We start from the raw sequence: 25,190 nt of genomic DNA, 5'->3' as shown, positions 1-25,190 counted from the left end.
TCAAGTAATTAAATCAAATGTCTTACATCCAATAAAATTTTTGCTAAAAAAAATAAAAACAATAGATCTAAGTTCAATTGAAGTTGACAATGCTAATCTCGCTTCTAAAAGCTCTGTCCCAATATTTTGTCCCACGCTCGATATTAATTATCTGAATCTGAAAAATAGAAAGAAAGGTAATGAGCTAGACAGCCCAGTAAGTAACAAATATCTCAACTAGATAATTCAGATATTATATAATTTTCAAGAATAATGCTGCAAATAAACATAAGAGTATATTTCATGCTGATTTAATACAAATCAAATATTTTCAAATATTCACATGTCATATAATCATAAATCCGATTCGATTCAAAAACACTCGTAACTCAACAGCCTTGACTATGACCAACGTTTAACTCCCACTGGCGGGGTCCACAAATACCAGCGCACAACCCCCACTGGCAGGGTCCACTGAGTACCAACGTATAATCCCCATTAACGGGGCACACTGAAAACATAGTTAGGCTGAGAGCATAAATCCGATCTGTATCAAAACACTTTGTATCATAATATATCATAATTTTTTACTGAACATGTGCATAAATCGACGTACCATAATATTTCAAAAGCACTTTTCTTTCAAAACATAATTTCATAAATCATGCATAATTTCTGAGAATAATTATTTATTTTCAGAATAAATATGGAATATCTCGAGAAGATGATTCATTACTTACCTTTCACGGAGCACTGAATGAACAGATCAACTAACTTCTAGGAGATTCTTCCGTGCCTATTATTCAAAATTATATTTTTATATTAATTTTAATTTAAAATTAAATCTCAACAAATTCCAAAATCAAAATCTCGCTTAAAATCAGACTCGTCTCTAAACTCGATCAGAATCATCAGATGAAGCCTTCCACTTCGCTAATCCTAGAGGAATAACTTTAGAGAGAGAAAAATTCATCAAGAGAGAGAAACAATCTAGAGAGAAAAATTTTAGAGAGAAAGTAGAGAGAAAGTCCAATTTCAGAGAGAGAAAGTCAGGGTTTATACTGAAAGAAGAGAGAGAAACTCTCTCTCTCATCAATTTCAATTTTTTTATTTATTTATTTATTTATTTACTTACTTATACATATATATATATATATATAAATATATATATATATTTATTATTATTATTATTATTATTTTTTTTTTTTTTTCTTTTTCTTCTTTTCTTTTTTTTTTCCTTCTTTCTTTTTCTCTTTTTCTTTTTTCTTCTTTCTTTCTCTTTTTTTTTTCTTTTTCTTTTTCTTCTTTTTCTTCTTTTCTTCTTTTTCTTGGTTCTTCCCGTGCCGGAACAGGGGACCGGCGTTCCCTCTTTTGCCGGGCCGTTCGGGCCACGACCGCCGCAGCGGAGGCCGGCAGCCGACGGGGGCCACTCCCCCGGTCACGGAGGAGCGTGGCCGGCGATCGATTTCGATCGCCGGTGCCGGAAAAATCCACGGGAAAGAGACCAAAACAGAGATCTCTTCTCCGACCGGAAATCGACGACTCTCGTCGCCGGCAGCCGCGCACAAGAGCACGAAAAGAAGGGGAAGGAAGAGAGGAAAAGGAGGGAAGCTTACCTTGACCTCCAGTGACTTCGTCGGAGAGCAATCACGGCAAGACAAGGTGGTGTCCGCGGCTCTATTTCGAAAAATCGGAGAGAAAGAGAGGGAGAAGAGGCCGATGGATCGATTCTAAAGAGAGGGGAGACCTTCTTATAGAGGGTCTAGGATTTCGAGGGGTCCTAGGACTCCTAATGTGCTTGGGTCTCGCCGGAGAAGAAGACTCCTACCGGGAGTCTTCTTCCCGTTTTTACTCTGTTTTTCTTTTTTTTTTTTTTTTTTCGTTTTGGTGGGCTGAATTAGGTTTTGGGCTATAACACTTATCTTAGGGGAAACGGGAAAAACAAGATGAGGAGAAAAGTGCTGAGTTAAGGTATAGAGAGGTGGGTATTTTTATCTTTTTGTAAACAGTTTGATTGATGTGGTTAATTTGTCTGGGTGTAAGTTTAGGTTTTCCAAATTATTGGATGTAAGTGTAATAAAAGATAACCTTAAGGAGATTTTGTAATTTATTCTTGTATTTTCATCCTGAAATTTGTAACTTATTGCTTATAAGTCCCTCGGGTTATATGAATGAGGATGGAATATTTTCTTTTGTTCTCTCAAATTGTTAATTTCATATATCCTCAATATTTTTGCCTCTAACTCAAACCTAACCAACCTCTTAACTTATGCATCTCCATCATCTATCATCCCATCCTAGTCTAGAAAAGGGCAAAGTGAGCGAGAAGAAGCTAAGTCCCAGCCTCATTCACTATTAAAAAAAAAAAAAGGCATGTCGTTCCTCTGCAAACCCAATTAACCTTAATGAGGTTCCAAATCAGTGAAAACTAGTAGGACTGATTTTTTTTTTATACTAACATAAAACTTTAAAAGGATCTTTATGAATATGAAAAATACAAGGATTAATATACAAATATAGAAGATTTCAGGGATTGATGTGCAAAATCTTGCACAAGAAACCTAATAACAATCTTTCCTATGCAGAATAAGTGTCATGACCTAACAACAAACAACTCATTGACTTCCACCTTGAAATTGTCAGATCCACTGCATCATTACTAATACGCAAGCTTTCCAAAACAGGAGGGGCTTGCTAATTTGTTCATCAGCAACTTCTTTTAGATTTTACGTGCCATGCAAAGTTGTATAAAGAGTAGAAATCTGCAAGCACCCCACTTGAAAAATCACATTTTGTAGTTGTATGTTCAGATTTTTGATCTTGCAGAGCATGGCAAATCAAGGAAATGTGAATAGATGATCCTACCATTAGGCATTGTTGGCAAGGATCATATATCTTAGATGGGTTGGACCTCGCTAAGCATCTATATAATTCATTGTCACTATCCAAACTAGTGTTAGGGAAAATGGAGGTTGCAGGAACATGATCATTTAAGATTGCACCCATGTTAGGGACAACAGAGATTGCTGGAATATGACCATTTAAGTCTATGCCCTTGCTTATGTTCCATTTCTATTGTGCATCATTTTCCATTTCATCATTAGGCTTGTTGGGAAACATACACACAAAGGGCATCCCAGTCATCTCATTATCCAACATTCAAAGTTTAGATATTCCCTTCAATCAATGAACCTCAAACTCAATTTGCATAACTCAACTTTTAAAGTTGAATATGCAATTTCCATGTTTTTGAAGAGCAAATAGGTGAAGGTGCTTTTAACAAGCTATGTAAGCAGAACAATGGGAGAGAGAATAAAATGAGTAACCACACTTCCTCAGTTCTCCCAAATCATAGATGATCCTTCAGTATACATCATGATCAAAGGACAGAAAAGAATGGAAATTGGATGATTATGAATTCTGATTGCCATTGGTATATCATGTAAACTTTCAATTACATATTTATTTCTAATTTGAGTATAAGGACAAAATTCATCTTTCAATTTCAGATGTTTATTTTTTGGTTTTGGAATAATGGTGGGCACTACCAAACTATATGATAGTTACCCATCTAAGCACTTGAGCAATTGCCTCCCGAGGTTTGAAACTGGAACCTCCTCCAGATGAAGGAGAGGTGCATCTAGTACTTTATAAGCCTCACATACAAAATAAAATGTTACCCTAAATTCCAATAATAGTACTCTGTGCATATGAAAGTAGCTACCTACAATTCTTGAATTTGAAGAATGAAATTTTCCCAAACATGTCAAGCTTTTTTCTAGAAAGAGGAGATCCACCAGCACTTCAGTTACAGAAGTCCAGATTTTAGGGATGCAGCATCCAAGAATCAGACTCAGAACCTCTGGTTTCTAAGCAGAGGGATGTGACCAACGAGGCAATCCCCATTTCACCCGAATATATTAAGTTAAAATGACAGGATTTATATTTTGGAGATGTGATAAAATATTAAAAATTTAAAACATTTATTTTGAATGAATTTGTTAAAACTTAAAAATAAGAAGGGGAGTATGCTGAATACAACCTTTCTCCAAAATGTCTCTAACATTCTTTACTCTAAGTTTAACTACATTTCTATTTGCTTCAAGCATTCTCTCTCTCTCTCACACACTCACACACACAAAATTTACTTGAAATTACAAAATTTGAAACCTTTTTAGTCACCCAAAAAACTAAGGTGCATAGAACAAAAATGGCAAGTTACAGCCATGCTTGAGCTCATAGCTACTGTTTTATCTCTCTTTCCATTATATCTCTTTGAGAATCATAAAATTTCATGCCTTATTTTCCTATTAGCTTAAGCTTCTGGATTCAATTGATTAGTTAACATGATATCAGAGCCAAGTATGTTGGGTGCAGGAGTTTGAATTCCCCCTATATCTTGACTTATTTTAGTCACATGATCCCTCCACGTGCATAGGCCAATATGTAAAGGGGGAGGTTTTAAGCCTGATATGCATCGTTGACACTTTCTCTGTTAGCTTATGCTTTTGACCCAACTGGTTAGTTAACAAAACAAGTAACTTGAATAACAACAATACCTACAACAACATCCATCAAAAGATTATCGATGAAAAAGTTCCTCATAAAATGAGCCAACCATGATTTTTTCATTAAATTAAAACAATGAATAAAACAGAAACGATGTCAGGTTTAATTAATTCATATATATATAGAAATAGAGTGTGATTGATGAAATCCGAAGGAGTTCATAAAATTTGTACACATATTCAATATTTCTTTGCATTTGCATATCACAAATAATTCAAGACTGGAGTGCTACAACAATACAATATTTTCTTGATCATAAGAAGCATGTTCAGTATGTTTTGCATCTGTTGCATGTTCATTTTTCCAAAAATGGCATATAAAATTCCTAGACAAAATATTGTTTAAACTTTAAAATGAACATTCCAATTAATTTACAAAAGGAAATGGTGATAATTGATAAAGAAATCAAAATAATATTCAGGAAAAGGGTAAATACATGACAAGGAAAGGTTGCATAAAAAATGTAAAATAAGTACACATATGGAAGAAGAATCTCTAGGTAAAGCAATTCCAGATGGACAGATTTTTACCCATGCTATTAGCCTGCTTCTCAAGGAGCATATTGAAAACAGCTATTTGCTCTTTTAAAAGCAGTCTGAGATGATATACCGGAAAAAAATCAGGATTATCATGCTGAAGCCCCTCCCATACTGAAAGTGGAGAAAAATATCAAACATTAGGGAAAATGCATATCATATACACAATCTCTATATTCTTTCTTGCATTACATGCTTTACTGTACAATGTAAAAGAGAGGAGACTTTTAGTTAACAGAAATTTCCTAAAATATAAGTTCCTGTTTTTTATTTATGCATACCTGCTTAATTCAGTGAGAAAAATATTGCAGATTATATTTGCATATAATGCAAACAATCCACAAGAATGCATATTCCATTTGAGAAAAAAAAGATCTTAAAAGCTAAGGAATGTTATGATTATAGAGTCTAATAAATACATGGAAGGACAACCACAAATACTGAGCAAAACATATGGGGGAAAGGCAGTTTTCACTCTTTATTGTGTCGGTACATTCAACAAGTAACCCATTCATGTTGACAGGAAAGCTTTCATGCAATAACAAGCCCATACTGGCGCTAGATCATAAGGAAACTATTGATCATAACTAAGACTGTCAAATCTTTTCCCAATTAGATATGCCAAACTTTATGAATCATGGTTCACTAAATCATCCATAATAAAGGCTATTGCTGGTTCTATTTCAAATGTTTCTTGGACTTGTGGTGACATGTTTCTGTGACAGGTAGCTGTCATGCACTTTAGATATATAGTAGACTCTTGATGGCTTGAAAGGATCAGGGTATAGTAACACACTTCCAAGAATTAAATATTAATTTTCTACAACAATGAAATGGGAAATTATTTTTCTTGGAGATTGACTGGATCCAGAATAAAATAGTGGATGTACCAGCTTGCATAGGTTGGCACATACTGCACTGTCCAAGAATCAGAGCCCAATGTCCCCTCAAGCAAGATTTTAAATTCCATGGGACGGAGGTGTCCCGGTATCTCCATGGAATGAGATACCCTGCTGTCTCATTTTATCCCGACAGCCGTTCCGATCGTACATTCCGATAGATATCCTCCATCTCTCTTCCCTTCTTTTCTCCTTTCTTTCTTTTTTTTTTCCTTCTTTTCTTTCTTTTTCATCTACCTTTCTTTCTTTCCTTTTTTCCTTTCTTTTCATCATCCCTTTCTTTCTTTTTCTTCTTTCAATTTCCTTTCTTCCTTCTTTTCTACTTTTTTTTCTTCCTTTCTTTCTTTCATTATTCTTCTTCTTCTTTCCTTTCACTTTTCTTTTTTTTCATCTTCTGTTCTTTCTTTCCTTTTTCTTCTTCTATCCCTACATGGATGGGTTTCAGAGTTCCGACTCTGTCTCGGTCCTATTTTCTCATAGGAACAGGATGAGATGGCTGGAACAGCCCCCGTCCCACCGAGACGTAAAACCTTGCCCTCAAGACTGATTCAGGGATGAATCAGATCCAAATTAACCCTAGTCATTGGTACTGCTTGGCATGAAGCTTAAAGGTGTTTTGACTTTTTTTCCTTATGTTTACTTGTGCTGTTACCCATACTGCGGTTTTAAAACCTTCAGTTGAATCCTTAGAAACTCAGTAGAATCTAATATATATATAAAAATGGAGACCTCTCAATGGAGAAGCCTCCGTTCGCCATGTATATATTTTTTCCTAAGCTACCATTCGCCACGTGTCCAAGGTGGTGTGTTTTTTTTTGGCTTTGGCATGATGGAGAGCCACGGAGATGGATGGGAAGAATCCATGCACGACCAAGCTGGTGGACGCCAAGGGAAATCTCGATCGGGTCCAGACTTTCCAATCGGCAGATGGCAGTCATTGTCGGGGCCGTCGAAGGTGGAAGGAGGAAGGGGAAGAAGGGCTATGGATCTGGGAACTGAGTGTTCCCAAAGGCAGCCGGTAGGGAGGAGGAGAAGAAGGGAGGGAAGAAGAGGTTTTTGGATGGAAAGTTCACCAGTTTTCTCAGTCAAAGGATTGATGGTTACCGGCAGTGGAGACCCGTGCTTGACACCATCCATGAATCCGTGCATGGCCAAGCTGGTGGACACCAAGGAAAATCTCTGAAGCATCGAAATTCCAATCGGAGTGGCGAAGCTGATGCTGGAGGCCCCAAGTCACCCGGTGGCGCTTGCTGAGGAGGTGGTGAGGACGCGATGCATGTCCGATCTGTGAGCCGATGAGGAGTTGCAGCTCGAAGAGTTGTACTTGCTGCTTTCGATGGAATGAATCGGGTCCAGGCTTTTCAATCGGCAGATGGCGGTCATTGTCGGGGCCGTCGAAGGTGGAAGGAGGAAGGGGAAGAAGGGCTGTGGATCTGGGAACCGGGTGTTCCCGAAGGCAGCCGGTAGGGAGGAGGAGGAGAAGGGAGAGAAGAAGGGGTTTTTGGATAGGAAGTTCACCAGATTTCTCGGTCAAGGTTTTCTTGCTTCTACTGTTACAACATCACAATTAGGGATTTTGACGAATTACTTGAAAGAGACATGATAGTTTATGAGGTATTTTATACATATGTATATGAATTCAAAACTATTTGATTTTTGACAGTCCAAGAAAAGATGAGTTTTATTGAGTACCAAGCGTGAGCTTAAGAATAGGACTTTCCATTTCTGTATCTCCAAATCTACTTATTTAAGTTATCGAGCAAATGATGAGACAATAAAGTAAGCATCTTACTTCTGAAAAAAAAAAAGATTAGACATTGTGTTACCAAGAATTTCATTGTCAAATTTGTTCAAGGAATCAAGCATATATAAATAATAAAGAAATATAGATAAGCTCATGAACCAGACATGTATAAAGTTATAAAATAGGGTAAAGCTTGACAATGACTATAAAGATTTATCTACAAATAAGGAGGAAGAAAAAGTTATAAAGGTCACACTCGGTGACCAATAGGTGGATAGACTTGGGCCATATGTCCAAAGGAAGGCCCAAGAAGACTGTCCAATCTGGTCGATGCATTAGGCCCAACAGAGGCCCAACAAAGAGTAATATAAAATGGAGGCCTCTCAACGGAGAAGCCTCTATGTGACACATGGATTATTAAAAAAAAACACATGGAGTTCGATCTCCTCCGTGTTCGATGATCTCCTCCGTGTTCGATCAGGAGAGCAGGAGAGGTGAGATCTTAGATTTGGATTATTAAAAAAAACACGTGGAGTTCGTCTCCTCCTCCGTGTTCGATCAGGAGAGCAGGAGTATTTTTGCCGAGCGAGATCTTCTCCGTGTTCGATTAGGAGAGCAGGAGATGCGAGATCTCAAATTGGAGGATTAAATTAAAGATTAAAGGAGGAGGAAGACTCCCATTGGGAGTCTTTTCTTTTCTTTGTTTTCGGCTATAAAAGGTTGTTTAACCCTCCTCGCCACTCTGCTCTGTTCCAAAATCCGTCCATCGCCGGCGATGTAACCCTCCTCGCTAGTCTGCTCTGCTCCAAAACCCCGTCCATCGCCGACGATGTTCCTTCGATTGTTGTGGACACCGAACTTGAGGTAATAGACTCTTCCTTCTCTTCTTTCTTCCTCTGCTTTTGTTTTGTTTTTTTTCTTTTTTCTCTGTTCTTCCGAGATGTAGAGGTGTTTCGGTAGAAGGCAAGGCGGGTCTTTCGAGAGAGTTCCTCTGTTTTTTTTTTTTTTTTGAGGACCAAAGGAGGAGGATTTGGTTCAAAGAGGGATTATATTTTTCACCGTCCATTGGCGAGATTTTTAATTTATAAAAATATTATTTGAAGAAATAAATACGTGCAGTGCTCGCATGGGATTCTAAGCTAGTATCATATTATGTTGCAGCCTTAAGTCAATATTGCAGTTCGAATGCAGAAAAATGTAAATCAACAATAGTGCTATTCAAGGTTCCTGTACCGGTACCGGACGGCATGCCGGTGCCGGATTGGTACGGTATGGTACCGTACCATACCGTACCGACACACAGTATGCCCAAACGTACCGGTCCGATATCGATACACAATATTTTTTTTGATTTTTAAATTTTTTTTTTGAATTTTTGAAGTTAATAATTGATAAATACAACCTCAATATGACATTATATTGCATATTATTGACATATTTGGATTCAATTTGGAGTTACATTGCGGTATAAAGACTCTTGATCCAAAATTTTAAACATATATTTATTTACATTATATTTCAACTATGTCATCTTAAAACTAAAAAAAATATATATAAAATACGTATTAAAATATATCTAAATATTTAAGTACAAAGCGCAATAACTGATATACGAATCTTAAGATGTACTCTGCATTTAATTTCTTGTCGAGTGTCTGTGACGCTCGTAGATGTCTGGATCATCAACATAGTCTGAAGGGATATCAGTCCAACCCTCTAGCCAAGCTGCACCATACTCTCGAATATTCATCATCCCATAAGGCATCCTCTCTGGATTGTAAGACATCTCAGACCTCTCGCTAAAATTCTGACTCTGAGAAGTATCCTCAAGATGATGGTACAGTTATGGAAGAGCCCATCCAAATATGCCAGTAGCAAAATCTGATCCGTAAGATGCTCCAGACTGCATAGGGTAGTAACCACTAGAAGATGATGCCTCGGATGCACCATAAGCATAAGGATCATAAGGTGGCTGTGGATAATAGGATCCATAATGCGAGGATGATCCAGATACATCCATGGATCCTACTTCAGATGCAAGATCATCCGTAGTATATATATAATTAAAATATATGCAAGTATAACAAAACATGATAGTTTAATGATAATTAAAATAATTATATATAATTTTAAAATAATTATAATAATTATTTTAAAACTTATAAATTCAAAATAAATATGTTATATGTTTCAAATAATATTTTTAAATTAACTAAAATATAACACTATTTTTATATATTTTTTATTTTATAATTAAATTTTTTAATTTAAATAATTAAAAAAAATAATTTTTTAATTTTAAATATTTGAAAAAAAATTTGAAATTATATTTAAGTAGCTTGAATCATTCTAAACATGATTCCCAAACTCTAATTTTTTTCTTAAAATTTATATTTTTTTTATTTTTAAATAAATAAATATTTAAAAATATTTAAAAAATATAATTAACAAAAATTAATAATTTTGATGTCATCGTGTAGATCTTCCAAAGATCTATCACATATAATTAAATCATACCAAAATCATAAGATTTTGACATGATTTTCTTCTATTTTTATTTTACCTCATTTTTATCCTATTTCTAACAACAAAAATAAAAAAATATTTATTAACAAAATAACAGATTATCTTACTTCCGATCAAAGATCAGCCTCTTTTCAAATCACTCCTCCAATTTCACAAAATTTTACCTTCTTTTCTAATTTTTTGGAGGTCTCAACGATTAATTTGCCCACGGCCATGGGTGTTCTCTGAGAACTCTCAAAGAACACCGAAGGCATGGTGCTTATTAAAGCACCAGGCCCTCCCCCCATGTGAAGTGGGCCACGCCCATTTCTCTCCCCCCTCCCTCCCCCGAACCACGTGAAAAGACCCCCACCTTCTCCCCTCTCCCCTTTTCCCTGGGCGGTACGGTTCGGTCACCCCGAACCGGTCCAGAATCGAGCCGTACCACCCGATTCCGGGTGGTATGGGCCCGAACAGCACCGAACCGAGCGGTTCGGGATCCTTTTTCGAAAAATAGGCCCGAACCGGACCGGTAAGGGAATGGTCTCGCTCGGTACGCCCTGTACCGGGCGGTTCGGCCCGGTACGGCGAACCATGGTGCTATTGATAAGCCATACAACTTTAATAGGTTCTTTTGGACAATCTAACAGATGAACATATGAATTACTTAATCTTTCTTTTTTCTCAGCATTATCAATATTAATGCCCTCCGTTATGATTAGAGAAGCAAAATGAACAATCTTATATATTACTATTTACTAGATACAATTCTGAGTTCCGACAAATGAAGGCATTACCAATTTATTATCATTTAGCTCTTAAGCAGTAACCATTCAAAATTTGAAAAGTCTTGAAATCATTAGTGATGCTGGTAATTAAAATATATTTTCTTCTAGGTTATCCTTCTATTTCCTTTTATTTTTCTCTTTTGAATCAAAGACACATATCTGAATCTGATTCACATCTTTATGCAACATTAATGTTGGAAACCATCTATGAAAAGATAGTCCCACAATGTATGGTAAAAGAAAGGTGAAGGAGTTGATATAGTAGTTGAACCCAAAGCTCAACAGTTTTAAGCTTTTGGGTCAACTTGGATTCCTACACCTAACATATCAGTTATTGCAACTTCTTTCTTATCCTTCACAACATCTATGCTAGCTTAGGCCCTCTTCTCTTTCATAACCTGCAAACACAAGTTTGGCAATGTATCCCTTCTAGATGACTATATTAAACAAAAATAATTTCAAGATACTATGTATAATGTTCGAAGTTAGATTAGGTTTTAGTCTTTAATTTTGTTAAAGATTTATTTTCTGTTATTTTAGTCTTAAAGAGTCAATGCTGTACAGTTTAAGGGGTTAATTTGCTGTTATTTTCTAAATTAATGGCCCTTCATTAGTTTTTCCAAAATATGTAAAAATTATATATATGTCATATATAATTGAATGACTTTCAGGGATATATTTCTAGGTTTTTCAGATTTTGTTATTATCTTCATAAATTTTTTTGTTCTATTAGGAAAGGAGTAATGTTGTTTATTACCAAGCAGTTAATTTGAAAGATTTTTAGGCTATAGGATCTAATGTTATATTTCCAAAAAATATGAGATGAAAGAGAATTATTATACTGCTGGCACATCGGTACAAGGTTTGGGATTCATTTCTGCAATGGCTTGAGGTAGTTTGCTGCACTAGATCACCTTGCCAAATACAACTTGCTGTGTTTAGTAAAGTTTGACGAGGAACTTGCTATATTTAGTAAAGTTTGACTAGGAAATATGATGCATCATAAAAGCACCATTAGATTGAAAAGGATCTGATGGGTCAATTTTGTATCTAGATCCACCATATCAGTACTTTTTTGGTACAAATCAACCAATATCAATATGACATTAGCATGATACTGAAAATGATTGCAGATCAAGATCATATATATCTAATATCCCAATTTAAATGTGGAATGTATCTGACACCTGATTTCTATCATTAAGTACTCCAAAGTGCCAAAGGAGCAGATCTTTGACTCAAATAAGTATTTTCTGTTGTGCAAACTCATAGTTTAGGTAAAGAAACCAATAAATGATGATAAAGAAGGGGCTTTAGGAGCTTTGGACACCCAAATGTTCTTTACAATTTTACACATCAATCAAGAAAGTTGAGCTCTGTCTTCTTCTCAATTTTATTGTGCAGTTACAGGCTGTTCAGAAACCCGAGCTATGTGGCTAGGATTTAAGAAGAGAGTTTGGTGCATACTCCAAATTCCCTTAAATAAGTCTGCAATGGCTAAACGTTGAATAGGATGACGAGGTCTGAGGCCTTCAAGTCACCCCATTGACATCATTGATAATCTCCAACCATTCACTTCATCTTTTCTTCTAGCTTTTGCTTTCACTTTATTTCATGAGTGCTTTCACTTATCAATTCAATCAATTTCCATGATTTCATGGTACATCAGCTATAGTTAAGTTTCAAGATACATGTTTTGCTTCGTAGCTCATTGGCATTTTCGGCTTCCTTGATCAGAAAGCAAGTCTATTATTCATCCGAATAGACTATGTAATCTTTATTTATATAGAAGAGGTTTCTTCCTTTATTTTACTTAATGCAAATCTGTAATGATAAGAGCATCTGATGCAATTTAGAATATTTATCTTTTAACATCTTTACCTGCTTCTAAGCATTAAAGAGCTGATAATTTCTATCCTAGAGGTTGAATTGTAGTTTTCACCAGCAGTCAACTTTTTTTTTCTTAGGGTGCAAGTAGAGAGCGGAGCTTACATTAGATAGAGAAGCTTTCCCACACCCTCCAAAACTAGGTAGTGGAGAAAAATAATAATAAATAGAACTTTTGATTTGAATTCTTTAGCTAATTGATTTTGAATAAGTTAGATATTTTTTATTTCAATTGCAAAGACTTAGGTATTTAATTAGGTTGGTTTTTATGTCATATTTTATGCAGGATTAGTTTTTGATTCTACTTTAGCAATATGTTAAAGTGACAGATATTCTCAAAGATACTAACAATGAATTTTATGATGATTTTGATGGCTTTCTATATATGATTACATGGGAATCCAACTTTTATTATTTTTTAGAAGAGTCTGAATATGTTTTATTTGGAAAAAGCTAAAGGTATCTTAATGTAGAGAGAGATACTCTAGAGAAGTAGTTAAGCTATAAATAAGACCCAGATAGTTATTATTAGTAGAAAACTCTATGATAGCCAAGTTCTGTGGTTATTTCTGTAATCCGTTTTTTCTTTATTTTATTTCTCTTTGTTTTTAATGATTCATTCCTGATCATGAATACAAATGCATCACCTTTTAAGGTCATCAAGTTCCATCTATAGCTTACAAAAGACAACCCTAACAATGAATTTTATGATGATTTTGATGGCTTTCTATATATGATTACATGGGAATCCAACTTTTATTATTTTTTAGAAGAGTCATTGATTATGTTTTATTTGGAAAAAGCTAAAGGTATCTTAATGTAGAGAGAGATACTCTAGAGTAGTTAAGCTATAAATAAGACCCAGATAGTTATTATTAGTAGAAAACTCTATGATAGCCAAGTTCTGTGGTTATTTCTGTAATCCATTTTTTCTTTGTTTTATTTCTCTTTGTTTTTAATGATTCATTCCTGATCATGAATACAAATGTATTACCATTTAAGGTCATCAAGTTCCATCTATAGCTTACAAAAGACAACCAGACATGAAGAACTACTACAACTAGACTTTACAACTTGACGAAAAAAGCAGATTGATATTAAAAAGAATAATTTATGAATCATAATTTAGATTTCTAGTAAAAAGAATTGTAGGGAAAAATGGTATAGTTTAAAATACAGAAATATTTAGTGTAAAATTCAAGCTCAGATCAAGTGAGACAGATGGTTTTCCATGGAAGTACCAGTCTCAGTGAATGCACATTGTACTTTTTCTTCCTTCCAAAGAGTTTCCACAGTTTGTTTCTTGTTCATGTGCAACATAAGGCACCTCTCAATCATCTTCTTTACCTGAAAATAAAATTTTAGAACATAAAATGCATTTCCATAAAGGGTGAGATAATTATTTGTTATATGGATATTAGTGTTCATGTCATATAAGTTTTTTCTAGAAATTTCACAACATTTAAATTATATGCAAATACTGATATGAGAGAGAGCTTATTATCATTTAAACAATGAACTTTACAAAAGCAAACTAATTTAGAGACTAACTTTTTATGTTTCAAGAAATTTTATTTTTGGAAGGTAAAAGTGAAACAATAATAACAAATAAAGAATGAAGTTGTCACCAATCTTAAAATTGATTTTGTTATTGATGATTTTACATTTTCATTGGGAGGGATGAGGTAGATATTGTAAATAAAGCCGCAACACATCATGCAATGAAGAAAGGGATGGTGATTATAATAGAAAGTTAACAACTAAAGTCATGAGCTTACCTTTATGTTTCTAGAATCTTGATTAGTCTACTAGGATTCAAGTTCACTTAATGGTAGACTTGAAGAAAGGTGAGATTGAGAGAAAGAAGACAGAAGATCTAATGGATCCTCTGTTGTTTACAAGTTCGATTAGCATACATGGTGAGCCATTGAGGACAGAAGGAGGCCAAGTGCTCCTTTCAAAGGCTGATTAGGTAAAGTTGTTGGATCCCGCTAATTAAGCTAACCTCTACCAGCCGTCTAATTCAAAATAGACATCAAAACACTACAAGTAATATATCAAACAGAATTACATAATTATAAGGATGACATTAACATATCCTCAAGCTGAAGCATGTACAACATGACCACCGGTAAGAAAACAAATTCCAACTTTCATATCCTTCCTTTCACATTTGTAAACCTGCCCATGGTTTGATCTCCGAAACTAATACATACAGACTTAATCCATGATATTTTCATGATTTCCAACCTACAATTAATAAAGATTGTTTCCCTTTGATATTCACCATTTTCTCTTAACATATTCGATCTTGACTATACAGGAGCTGTTTGTTTATCATGGAATGGAACATTCTATGGGAAAAGGGACAACTTCTATTTTTCAGCTGCACAAGTTAAACATATACGTGCAGAAAGCGAGCTTCCACACAAGATCATGAACCACATTCTACTTTCTCTGTTCACAGCATGAACACATTGCTATTAACGAATGTGCAAATATCTGTTATTGATGTTCAGTCAACTATATAGACTTCCGCCATTGACGAACACTATATGCTAATGTTCATAACCTTACTTTGTTGAATACTTCTATTTAAAAAAACTTTATTTATCTTTTGATTTCTCAATGTTACTCTCAAGAAAACCGTTAACGATCATTCTCTTGTACAAGATGTCTATGTCAACAACATTAAATATCTAAATTAAGAACTCAAAGCATTCAAATATGGTTTTCTAGGAGCATGCATGAAACGGACAACAAGCAAAGAAATATCAAGCAATGAAACAAACTAACAATTACATAAATCAACTTATTCACCATTCTTCTCAATCCCCATAGGTTAATTGACAGTTTGTTTATTTTACTTACATTTATATTTTCTCCTTACTCCTATCTCTAAATTTCTTTAATTTAGATCGGAAGAATACTAACAATCAGAACTAAAGTCTAATGATACTTCATCCTAGTTCAAACAAGAGAAGCGGGCATTGGTCATTGGGGTTTTACATATCCACTTTAAATCAAAAGATATCAATTCACTAAACAAATGACACCTTCCCCCCTCCCCCATCCCAGGCCGCCCCCCCCCCCCCAAAATACCCCACCAATTACCAATCAAGAGATTATGTCATCTACCATATCACTAAATTCCTTAGTTGCATATTCTAAGATCACCTTCTTTTCTGTAATAGAAAGGATGAAAAATGGCTAATAACTAAGAAATAACAGCAAAATTCATATACTCGAAAACTCCTAAAATTACCATACCAAGTTTCCAACAATTTGGTATCATCATATTTATACACCAAGATTGAAATTATCATAGCTATTCAGTAGAAGAAAAGCAATTCTTGCAAGAATTCACCAAAAACAATAAGGAAAAAATAGAAAAATAAAGAACATAGGCAAAAGGTTATCAAGATGAGTGCAAAGATTTCCTTACATGGTCCACCATTTGATCAATCTCACTTTTCTCTTGTGTCTCCATCATCTCTCTTGTCGCACTTGTCTGTCCAACCTCTCTTTTCTCTTTTCTTCTACCCATTTTCTGGCCGTTGTTGCAAAACTGAACAAGAACTCACTAGATGAAAAGAAAAAGAAAAAAAGAAAGAATCAATAGTGCATCAATTAATCAAATCCAGATTCTTAAAAAATCAACTGAATGCCAATCTTTCAGCCATTCTATCCAAGAACACATACCAACATATGAGTAAAATTTGAAAAGAAAAACAAAAAGAACTGATTGGTTAATCACATTAAGGATAAAAAAATCAAAAAATTATACAATATCTAAAAGAAGAATGTCTAACGAAACATTCACCAAAATAATATTTTTTAAAGCCATCCCACTAATGATATTCAAAAAATCCGACCTAAAATTAAAAAAAGAACCAATAATCTTACTTAGTAAAGAAACAAGAACAAAAAAAGATAGTAGAACAAAAGGGAAAAGTTAAAAGAAACTCATGTCCCAATGAGTATATTTCTCTAAAACCATTATATTTAACAAAAACTATGGATCAAAAAACTTTCAAATAATATCTCATAAGTATTGGAGTGAAAGATTCGTGCTATAAAAAGTTATATACTGAACAGCAGATTGACAAAGATTCAAAAAGATATTAGTCGAGAAAAAAGAATGATAAACACACCAAAATTCAAAAAAAAAGAATTATCAATAGATTCCAATAAAAGAAAATATGTTATGTGTGTATGTTGGGGGACGGCGGGGAGAGACCTTCGTGAGCTCGAGAAGTCTTTGATGACGCCAATTATTCCTCCAATGAAATCTTGAGTCTTTCGCTTATTTATAAAGGTTTGAGAGAGAGGAATGGAGAAGAATGGAGAGATGAGGAACTCTCGGGGGAGAACTGAGTACGGAGGAAAATATAAGCCATTCTCTCGTGGATTTTTTTTTCTTGATAAAGATTTTTTTGTGGATTTGAGTTCAAACTACTTCAAAGGTACTTTGAATGTGAAAAAATTGCTTAAATGACTAAAAGAAGAGGCGGAACTTTTAGTCAATGGCAGATTTTAAACCATCCAAAGGAACATCTATGTTGATGTATATCAATTGCTGAGACAAGAAAATATTATTAACCCAGGGGCCTTCTATCACACTGGTATTCTCTGAAGTGCCCACAATCCATGAATATTGATCCATAATCCATTACCAGAGAACTAGCTTAATATACTGCCTTCCAAATGGATAAGCATGTGTTAGAGTGCGGATCATGATCCAAACACCATGAAGACTATATTTAGTAGCAATGATATGATTAACCCAACTGACACTTAGAATAGGCAGCAAGGAAGAACCAGCAGAGGGCTCAGCAAAAGCAAGCAAACAAAGGCCAACCAAAGATCAGCATGCCACTATCCTACCACTTGCCAACGCAAGTAATAGTCAACCTTGGCAGTGTTTGCAGAAATCTATACACTACGTTAACCCTATGTTTGGTCGGGATCATAAGAGGATGGATGAATGAGGTTGGAAGGATGGCCTCCATCCACCGTTTGATTCAAAAAGTTACAGGCAGGATGGATGAAAGAGGGGTTGTCCATCCACCCTGGCCCATCAATTTGCATCCTCTCAAATTGAAAAGATGCAAGGATGGATGGAGCATTGATGAGAAGATTTTTGCATTGAAAAAATTATCCCTCATTAATTTTTTTGACAAAACTATAATATTTCTTCACTTTTCATTCATATTATTTATATATATTTTTATATATACTATTAATCATATACTATTAAATTTTGTTACTAATTATTTTAATTTTAGTACATAATTTTGATAATTATAATTAAATAATTAGAATTATCTTCTATTTCTCTATTTTTATTTATTATTTTTAATTAACTATTTGTATAATATTAATTAACTATTTAAATTAAATTATAAATTAATTAATTATTTATATAAGTAATATATATAATTAATTTATTAATATTTCATTCATAAAATTATTTATTAAATTAAATTAAAATTAAATACTTATATAATTTTTTATATAATTATAGATTATAATGATTATAAGCTTATACCTTGTTTACTTCTTTAGTATAAATAAGTGTTATAAATTGATAATGATAATTTTTTTATCAAAGGATAGTTTGGTAAAAATATTATATAAATATCATCCATTCTCTCTTTCATTCCTTCCATACCAAACGGAAGAGAAGATTATTTTCATCCATCCTTCCATATTTAATCAAGCATATGAAATATGGAAGGATGGATGGAAGATACATCTATCCTCTCCCTCATCCATCCTTCTTCCATCCATCCTCTCTCTTATCCATCCTCCTACATCCATTCTTCTTTCAATCCATCTTTGTACCAAAGGAGGTTAAAGGAGAGTCCAAAGCCTCCCCATGCCACTTCATGATATGTGGTGCCTCTCATTGACAACACATGCCTGCTTCTGAACTCCCCTATGCAAACTAAAAAAAAAGAGTGGTGGGATTTCCTTTTTCCTTTTAGCAAGATACATGAGAACAGAACACCTTGAATTGAAATTTTTGTTATCCAAAGAAGAATCCTTTCGACGGAAAATCACTAAACCCTACAATCATGCTTCTACCAAGATTAAGCTCTCAAAATCTCAAAGAGCCAACTCACACCACCACAACTCGCATAATATCCTTGAGAAAAAAAAACCCCCAATCAAAACTTAAGAAACCTCTCCGACAAAATGAAACAAAAGCCAAAAGAAAAAAAACTGATCAATCTATGTGGGAAAAGGTCTTACCTTTTATTTTTTTCCATCTTTCCCTATTTTTGTTGATTTTTTTATGTTTTCCCCCAACTTTTCCTCTGTTTTTTCCATCCCCATGAGTCTCAATCAGGTGGGAGGCTTGGAGTAGCAATTGAATAGGGAAGCTCAGACGATGGCTAGGCTTTTTGTTGGGTGCTTATATATTTAATTTTTTTTTCCATCTTTCCTCGGGAGTCTTAATTGGATGGAAGGCTTGGAGTGGCGGCCAAATAAAGAAGCTGAGATGACGGCTGGGTTTTTCTATTGGGTAGTGTTGCACCCTAAATCTGGGACATAACACGGCCATACTATCGAGAGATGCTACCCTCGATAATACAAAGTCTAATCAGTTAAAATCTATCATAAATAAAATATGATAAAAGATTCAATTCTACCATTCATCAAGTAATTAAACTAAGATTGGTTCAGAGTATCTAAATCCAAAATCAAATACCAAACCTATATCTCAAAATTCATAAATAGTTAACTACAAGTCTAAGATAATCTAATAAACTAAGTTTTAACTACAAAATTCTTAAGCTTGATATGCAGACCCCTAATCCTGGATCCTTCATCATTCCAAACCTTATACCTCTTTTTTAAGAAAAAAAACTAAAGAGGTATGAGTTACACTAGCTCAATAAGTAAAACCCATACTTCCTTACCAGATCAAGCATAAACTTTTACATGATAATGCAATATTTAAAATAATAGATATTACAAAAATAAATTACTTCATAGATTATATAATAAAATAAATCATAAACCAGTCATCCATGCATAAATTATAAATATTTTGTAAATATAATTCATAAATCATTCTTGTCATATATTCATATCATATTTTAAAATATTACTCTCAGATGTTTATACTACAGTCATTTTATAACTGTGACAAGGTCAGTGTTCCTGATCGACAAAATTCTTATTTTGTATGCCAACTTTATACTCACTGGAAAGACATATGTTCTTATGAATGCTAGCTTCGAATGTTGCCTTCCCATAGAGATTCATTCATAGCTATCTGAGAGTTTTTTAAATCTTTTTTTTTAAAAAAAAGATACATATATGTAGGTGAAAAAATAATAAATTCATATTTCATAAACATGTTATTTTTATAAAATATATTTATAGAATCAATGATCATAATAAAACATAATTTTTCATATCTCATATGATGATCCATATTTTATAAAAAAATATGATTTCATCAACAACTGATTATTTGCATGAAAAATATGATAATTTAAAAAAAAATAAGTAGCATAAAATCCACTTACCTTGTTTGCTCTAAATCTTTAGACTCCGTTCGAAGAATCAGATAATCATATTTAAAATATCAAAAATATGATCAATTTCTATTCAATGAATTCAATAGAATTAAATTATAAAAAAAGAGAACTGTTGATCGGATGTTCGATCCGATAGGTTGTCTAGGCATTGGATAATTCAAGGTCTCCTAGACGAGGGTCAGAGCTAAGCGACTTGATTAAAGAATCATGAAGCATGGATTAGATCAAGACTAAGATCGATCAACGGATTCATCAATAGTAGATTTCAGAAATACTCAATATGGCCGTATTGAAATTGACGTACAGCACGAATATCAAAGCAGTTTCAGATCATCTTGTTGGAATCAAGATAGATATATAGAAGAGGAAGGCATGGCTCGAAACTAGAGTCCCTAGATCTTCTTAGAGAGAAAAAATAGGTGAAGAGAGAAAAACTAGAGAGAGAAAATGGAGATAGAATCTCTGTATCCCTCGTAAAGCAAATCATGATTGAGATCATCGGGGGTCATAACAGAGTGACTCAATAGAAGTTAACAGTGATCAGATTCTATGAATATCTAGTAAGGGTCGGACTAAGATTTGACATACTATATGGACATCAAAGTGATTCGGATCTTTTTGAAAAAAATCATCTCAAGTTCGTACTGGAGTCCATGGATCAAGTAGAGAAAGAGAGAGAGTAGAGAGAGAAAGAGAGATGATAGAGAGAGACATAAGAGAGAAGGAGAGAGAGAGACAAGAGTCCGCTCTTTTTCTTTTTTTTTTTTTTTTTCTTTTCTTCTTATTTTCTTTTCTTCTTCTTCGTTTCTTATCTTCTACCTTTTCTTGGCCGAACAGGGGAGGGATACGGGTGGGGTTTGGTGCTCCAGCGGGGTGCCGCGGCACAGCCAGAGGTCTAGCAGCGGGAGGCCGACAGCGGTGGGCAGAAGTGAACGGCCGGCGGCAGTGGTTGCCGGTAAGAAATCATGGAAAAAGGGCTCGAAAAAACAGGGCATCCGGGGGCTTTTCTTTGTTTTTGGCCGTCGGCCGTGGACTTGCTGTGTAGGGTTGAGGGGAGGTCGGCGTATTCGGCCTAGGACCCGGCTTCAAGGGACGGAGACGCCGCCGGCCGGAAAAAGAAAATAAAATCTTGGAAAAACAGGGGATGAACAGAGTTCTTATTTTGCGGTGGGATTCCGATGAAACTGGCGGCCGTCGGTGGTGCTTAAGGTCAAGAGAAGATGGGGAAGAGGGAGAGGAGGTGGGATTGGGGCCTTACCTTGGCTCTGTGGGCTCTTAGCTTCGATATCCGGCGGGCGTAAGCACAGGAGGCCGCGGCTTCAAAAGGAGAAAAGAGGGAGAAGGAGGCTCGATGATCGCTGGTGCGGGCCCACAGGGGACGTGGGGGAAACTTGTAGAGAGCCTTAGGGTCTTCCCAGCCCTAGGACTCCAACACTTCTCGGATTCAATCGGAGAAGAAGGCTTCCTTGGGAGTCTTCTAACAGCTCTGTTTGTTTGTGGCTGCTTTAAGATTCGTGCGGATGATTGGTGGCTGATTGCATCATCACAGGTAATATATATAAAAAATAGTTTAAAGGGTATAAATATATTATTAATTAATTTTATAAATAGATATATCTTTATTGATTAGAGTATCATATTTTTATAAAATATATATATATATATATATATATATATATATATATATATATATATATATATATATATATATAATTAGATTCAGAAAACTAGCACTCGCGGCACAAATCTATAATTTGAATCGATTTTAATTTTAAATTTCAAACCGATCACAAACTCTATAATGAATTGCTAAATATATTCTATTTAGCTTTCAAAGAGATTGGGCATCTGAAAAAAATTTTCAACTATCATCCCTACGTCTATTGCACATTAGATGCAGGATTAGCTCATGTATTATATTTTAATATATTTTTTAAATTTTTTAGATAAATTTTAATAATTTATATTATGTAAATTATTTGAATTTATTATAAGGTAAACTAGATAAAAATCTTCATTTTACGTTTCAAATTAAAAGTAGCTCCCCACTTAAGTTTAAATTAAAATAATTTTTTATTCTAAATATAAACTAAAAATAACTCTCTATTTTTAGCTGAAATGAATATTATACCCTCATACGATTATATAATAAGATAATATTATTTTACAATAACACAATACTGATTTATAATAAGACAGTATTGTTTTCTAATATCGCAGTATTGTTTTATAATACGCAATGCAGTACTGATTTATAATAAGGCAGTACTATTTTTTAATATCGCAGTGTTGTTTTATAATATGCAGTATTATTTTATAATAAGATAATATCATTTTATAATAGTATTATATTACAATAAGGCAGTACTATTTTATAATAAGACAGTACTATATTATAATAAAAAAATACTATTTTATAATATCCTTACATCATAATAAGATAGTATTATTTTATAATAAGATAGATTATACTACAAAAAGATAGTACTGTTTTCTAATATCGCCGTGTTGTTTTAGTGTTGATTTATAACTGCAGAGATAATTTGGTCATTTATGCCAATTGGAAAGTTGCTTTTGAGTGAAACTCAATTGAAAAGTTATTTTTAAGTTTATACACAAACAGATAGTTTTCACTAATTTACCTTTTATTATATGTGGGTGAGAAATATTAGAAAATGAATAAATAAAGTTGATTGTATTAATTGGATGATAAAAAATTTGTCAAAAAAGATTGTTTTGGATTTTTAAAATAATTTTAGGATCTCATATGGAATGCATAAAAATATTTAGATTTATTATATGTGCTCTAAAAATATTTAAATATCAGCAAAAATAAAGTTTAGGATTCTATATTGAAACCTTTAGAAATATTTAAATTTATTATATATGGTCCGAAAATATCCTAAGATCAAAATAAATAAAATTGATAGTTTCGATTATAAAAATTTATTATTATATATATATATATATATATATTATATATATATATATATATATATATATATATATATATATATATATATTGGGCTTACAAAATTGGTATTTAGAAAAATAAATTTAAAATTATGAATATTTACTAATTAATTTTAAGATTTAATATTTAATAATAAATAATCTATTTATAGGCTTGGGTTTGCTTGGATATGGTAGGTCAAATTAGTTTAATATAAAGGTGGCAATTGGGTCAGATTGGGCTAGATACAAGTCAGATCAGAAAATCGTCAACCCAAACCTATTTATTAAATAGATAACCTGATCCTATCCGCTTAATCAATTTATTAAATAGGTTAAAATTAAATTAAATAGATTAAATGAATTAAACAAGTTAAACAAGTTGGATTAAATAGGTTAAAAATAGATTAAGCAGGTTTTAAACAGGCCTTAAATAAGTTAAACAAATTATCTGACTCATCAAATCTGAATATTAAATAGATTAAATGGGTTAAATGGAATCAGAAATCTAAAACTAAAATCCGATCCAAATATTAAATGGATTAAATAGATCCACTTGTTTATAATCCAAACTCCCTTAACCTAAATCGAAATCTATTTATGATAGATTGAACACGGATCTTGTTGATGGGTTGGGTCATATTTTATCGGCTCTAGTTTAATGTTGTACAGGAGATTGGGCTCGAAAAATCAATAGCCAATATTGGATTAAAATATAGAGTTTGTTTATTTTTTTCAAATTGAGTTTGGGTATGTTGTTAGTTCAACTAGGATTGGTTGGGAGCTTGGTTGATAATATTTTAAGTATGGGATGATATTTCATTATGTCCAATAACTTGTATATACAAAAAATTTAAAATTTTTTAATTATTTTTAAAAAATAAAATTTACTTGCAAAGTAAGTTTAAAATCAATTAACACATTCTATGGTCGGTGACATAAAGCATGTTACAATTTCAAGGCTGCATTAAATTATGATGATACTTTTTGTGCCATCAATATGATAAAAATGATTAGCCCCCTATATCATGGTAAAGTTGCAATACATTTTGTAATATTCTATTTTATTTAGAAAAATTAAATTATTAGAAAAAATTTAATATATCTATTGTCTCAACTCTCAAGGTATAAATTAAACAGTATTGTTGAAGATAAAATTGATATTATGATCTTTATAATTTTAAAAAATTAGCTCAGCAATTAATTACTATCCTAACACTTAATCTTGCAATGGGCACAAAATGCGATAGATTTAATTTATCGATTATTATCAAAAATATCCTCAATGGTACTTATATGTTTTAGATTATATTTGATTTATAAAATTTTAATGATAGCATGTATAATTTTATAGTCATTAATATATTTTCAGAAAGTGAATTTGGACTTGATAATTTGTCAAAAAATTCTAACTCTAAACTTCTTCATCTTAGATTCAACAAAACTCCTAAAAAGTAGATTCATATTAAATCTTTTCCAAAAATACCTCCTAAATAAATCATCAAGCATAGTCAGTCACATACCTTAATTATTAGTCTTTTCTTCTTTTTTTAAATTTCATTGGGGATAATCTAATTTCAAATATTACAGCTTATTTATCCTATTATTTTGATTTATTTTTTTATTATGGAACCTTTTCAATTCAGTAGTATTCTAATAAAAATTTTTGATATTCATATTTTCAATTTAAATAAAGAGGTTATGGAAGATGAAGTTTAGCATGGACGTTAGTTCGTTTGTTAATGAAGATACTATATATTATATTGTACGAAAAA

At 33.2% G+C, this 25,190-nt stretch overlaps 1 protein-coding gene across 2 annotated transcripts; it reads right to left on the bottom strand.

Annotated features, from left to right (window-relative positions):
- Nucleotides 1–21: 21 nt before the first annotated feature.
- On the bottom strand, nt 22–21,909 carry LOC140859148 (uncharacterized). Of its 2 annotated transcripts, XM_073260695.1 has the most exons (5): nt 21,722–21,909; nt 16,353–16,490; nt 14,149–14,254; nt 5,079–5,198; nt 22–157 (listed from the first exon to the last, which is right to left on the bottom strand). In XM_073260695.1, the coding sequence occupies exons 2-5, from the start codon at nt 16,452–16,454 to the stop codon at nt 144–146; spliced, it is 342 nt and encodes a 113-aa protein (XP_073116796.1). In that variant the 5' UTR covers nt 16,455–16,490; nt 21,722–21,909; the 3' UTR covers nt 22–143. The 2 variants fall into 2 exon arrangements, with proteins under 2 accessions (XP_073116796.1, XP_073116795.1); XM_073260694.1 differs by lacking the exon at nt 22–157 and having other exon boundaries at nt 4,785–5,198.
- Between the last annotated feature and the right edge of the window lie 3,281 nt (nt 21,910–25,190).

Source organism: Elaeis guineensis, chromosome 7, assembly GCF_000442705.2.
Source record: "Elaeis guineensis isolate ETL-2024a chromosome 7, EG11, whole genome shotgun sequence".
Classification (NCBI taxonomy): domain Eukaryota; kingdom Viridiplantae; phylum Streptophyta; class Magnoliopsida; order Arecales; family Arecaceae; genus Elaeis; species Elaeis guineensis.
The sequence above is the reverse complement of the archived record's forward strand: the minus strand, read 5'-3'. Positions and strand labels throughout refer to the sequence as shown.

What these genes read in the sequence shown, in the direction of transcription:
- LOC140859148 (XM_073260694.1), bottom strand. Translation starts at nt 16,454, where the DNA reads ATGGGTAGAAGAAAAGAGAAAAGAGAGGTTGGACAGACAAGTGCGACA. An exon ending in TTGATCAAATGGTGGACCAT is followed by an intron (nt 14,255 to 16,352) that starts GTAAGGAAATCT and finishes TTTTATTTTCAG; the next exon opens with GTAAAGAAGATGATTGAGAG. An exon ending in ATGTGCATTCACTGAGACTG is followed by an intron (nt 5,199 to 14,148) that starts GTACTTCCATGG and finishes CTCCACTTTCAG; the next exon opens with TATGGGAGGGGCTTCAGCAT.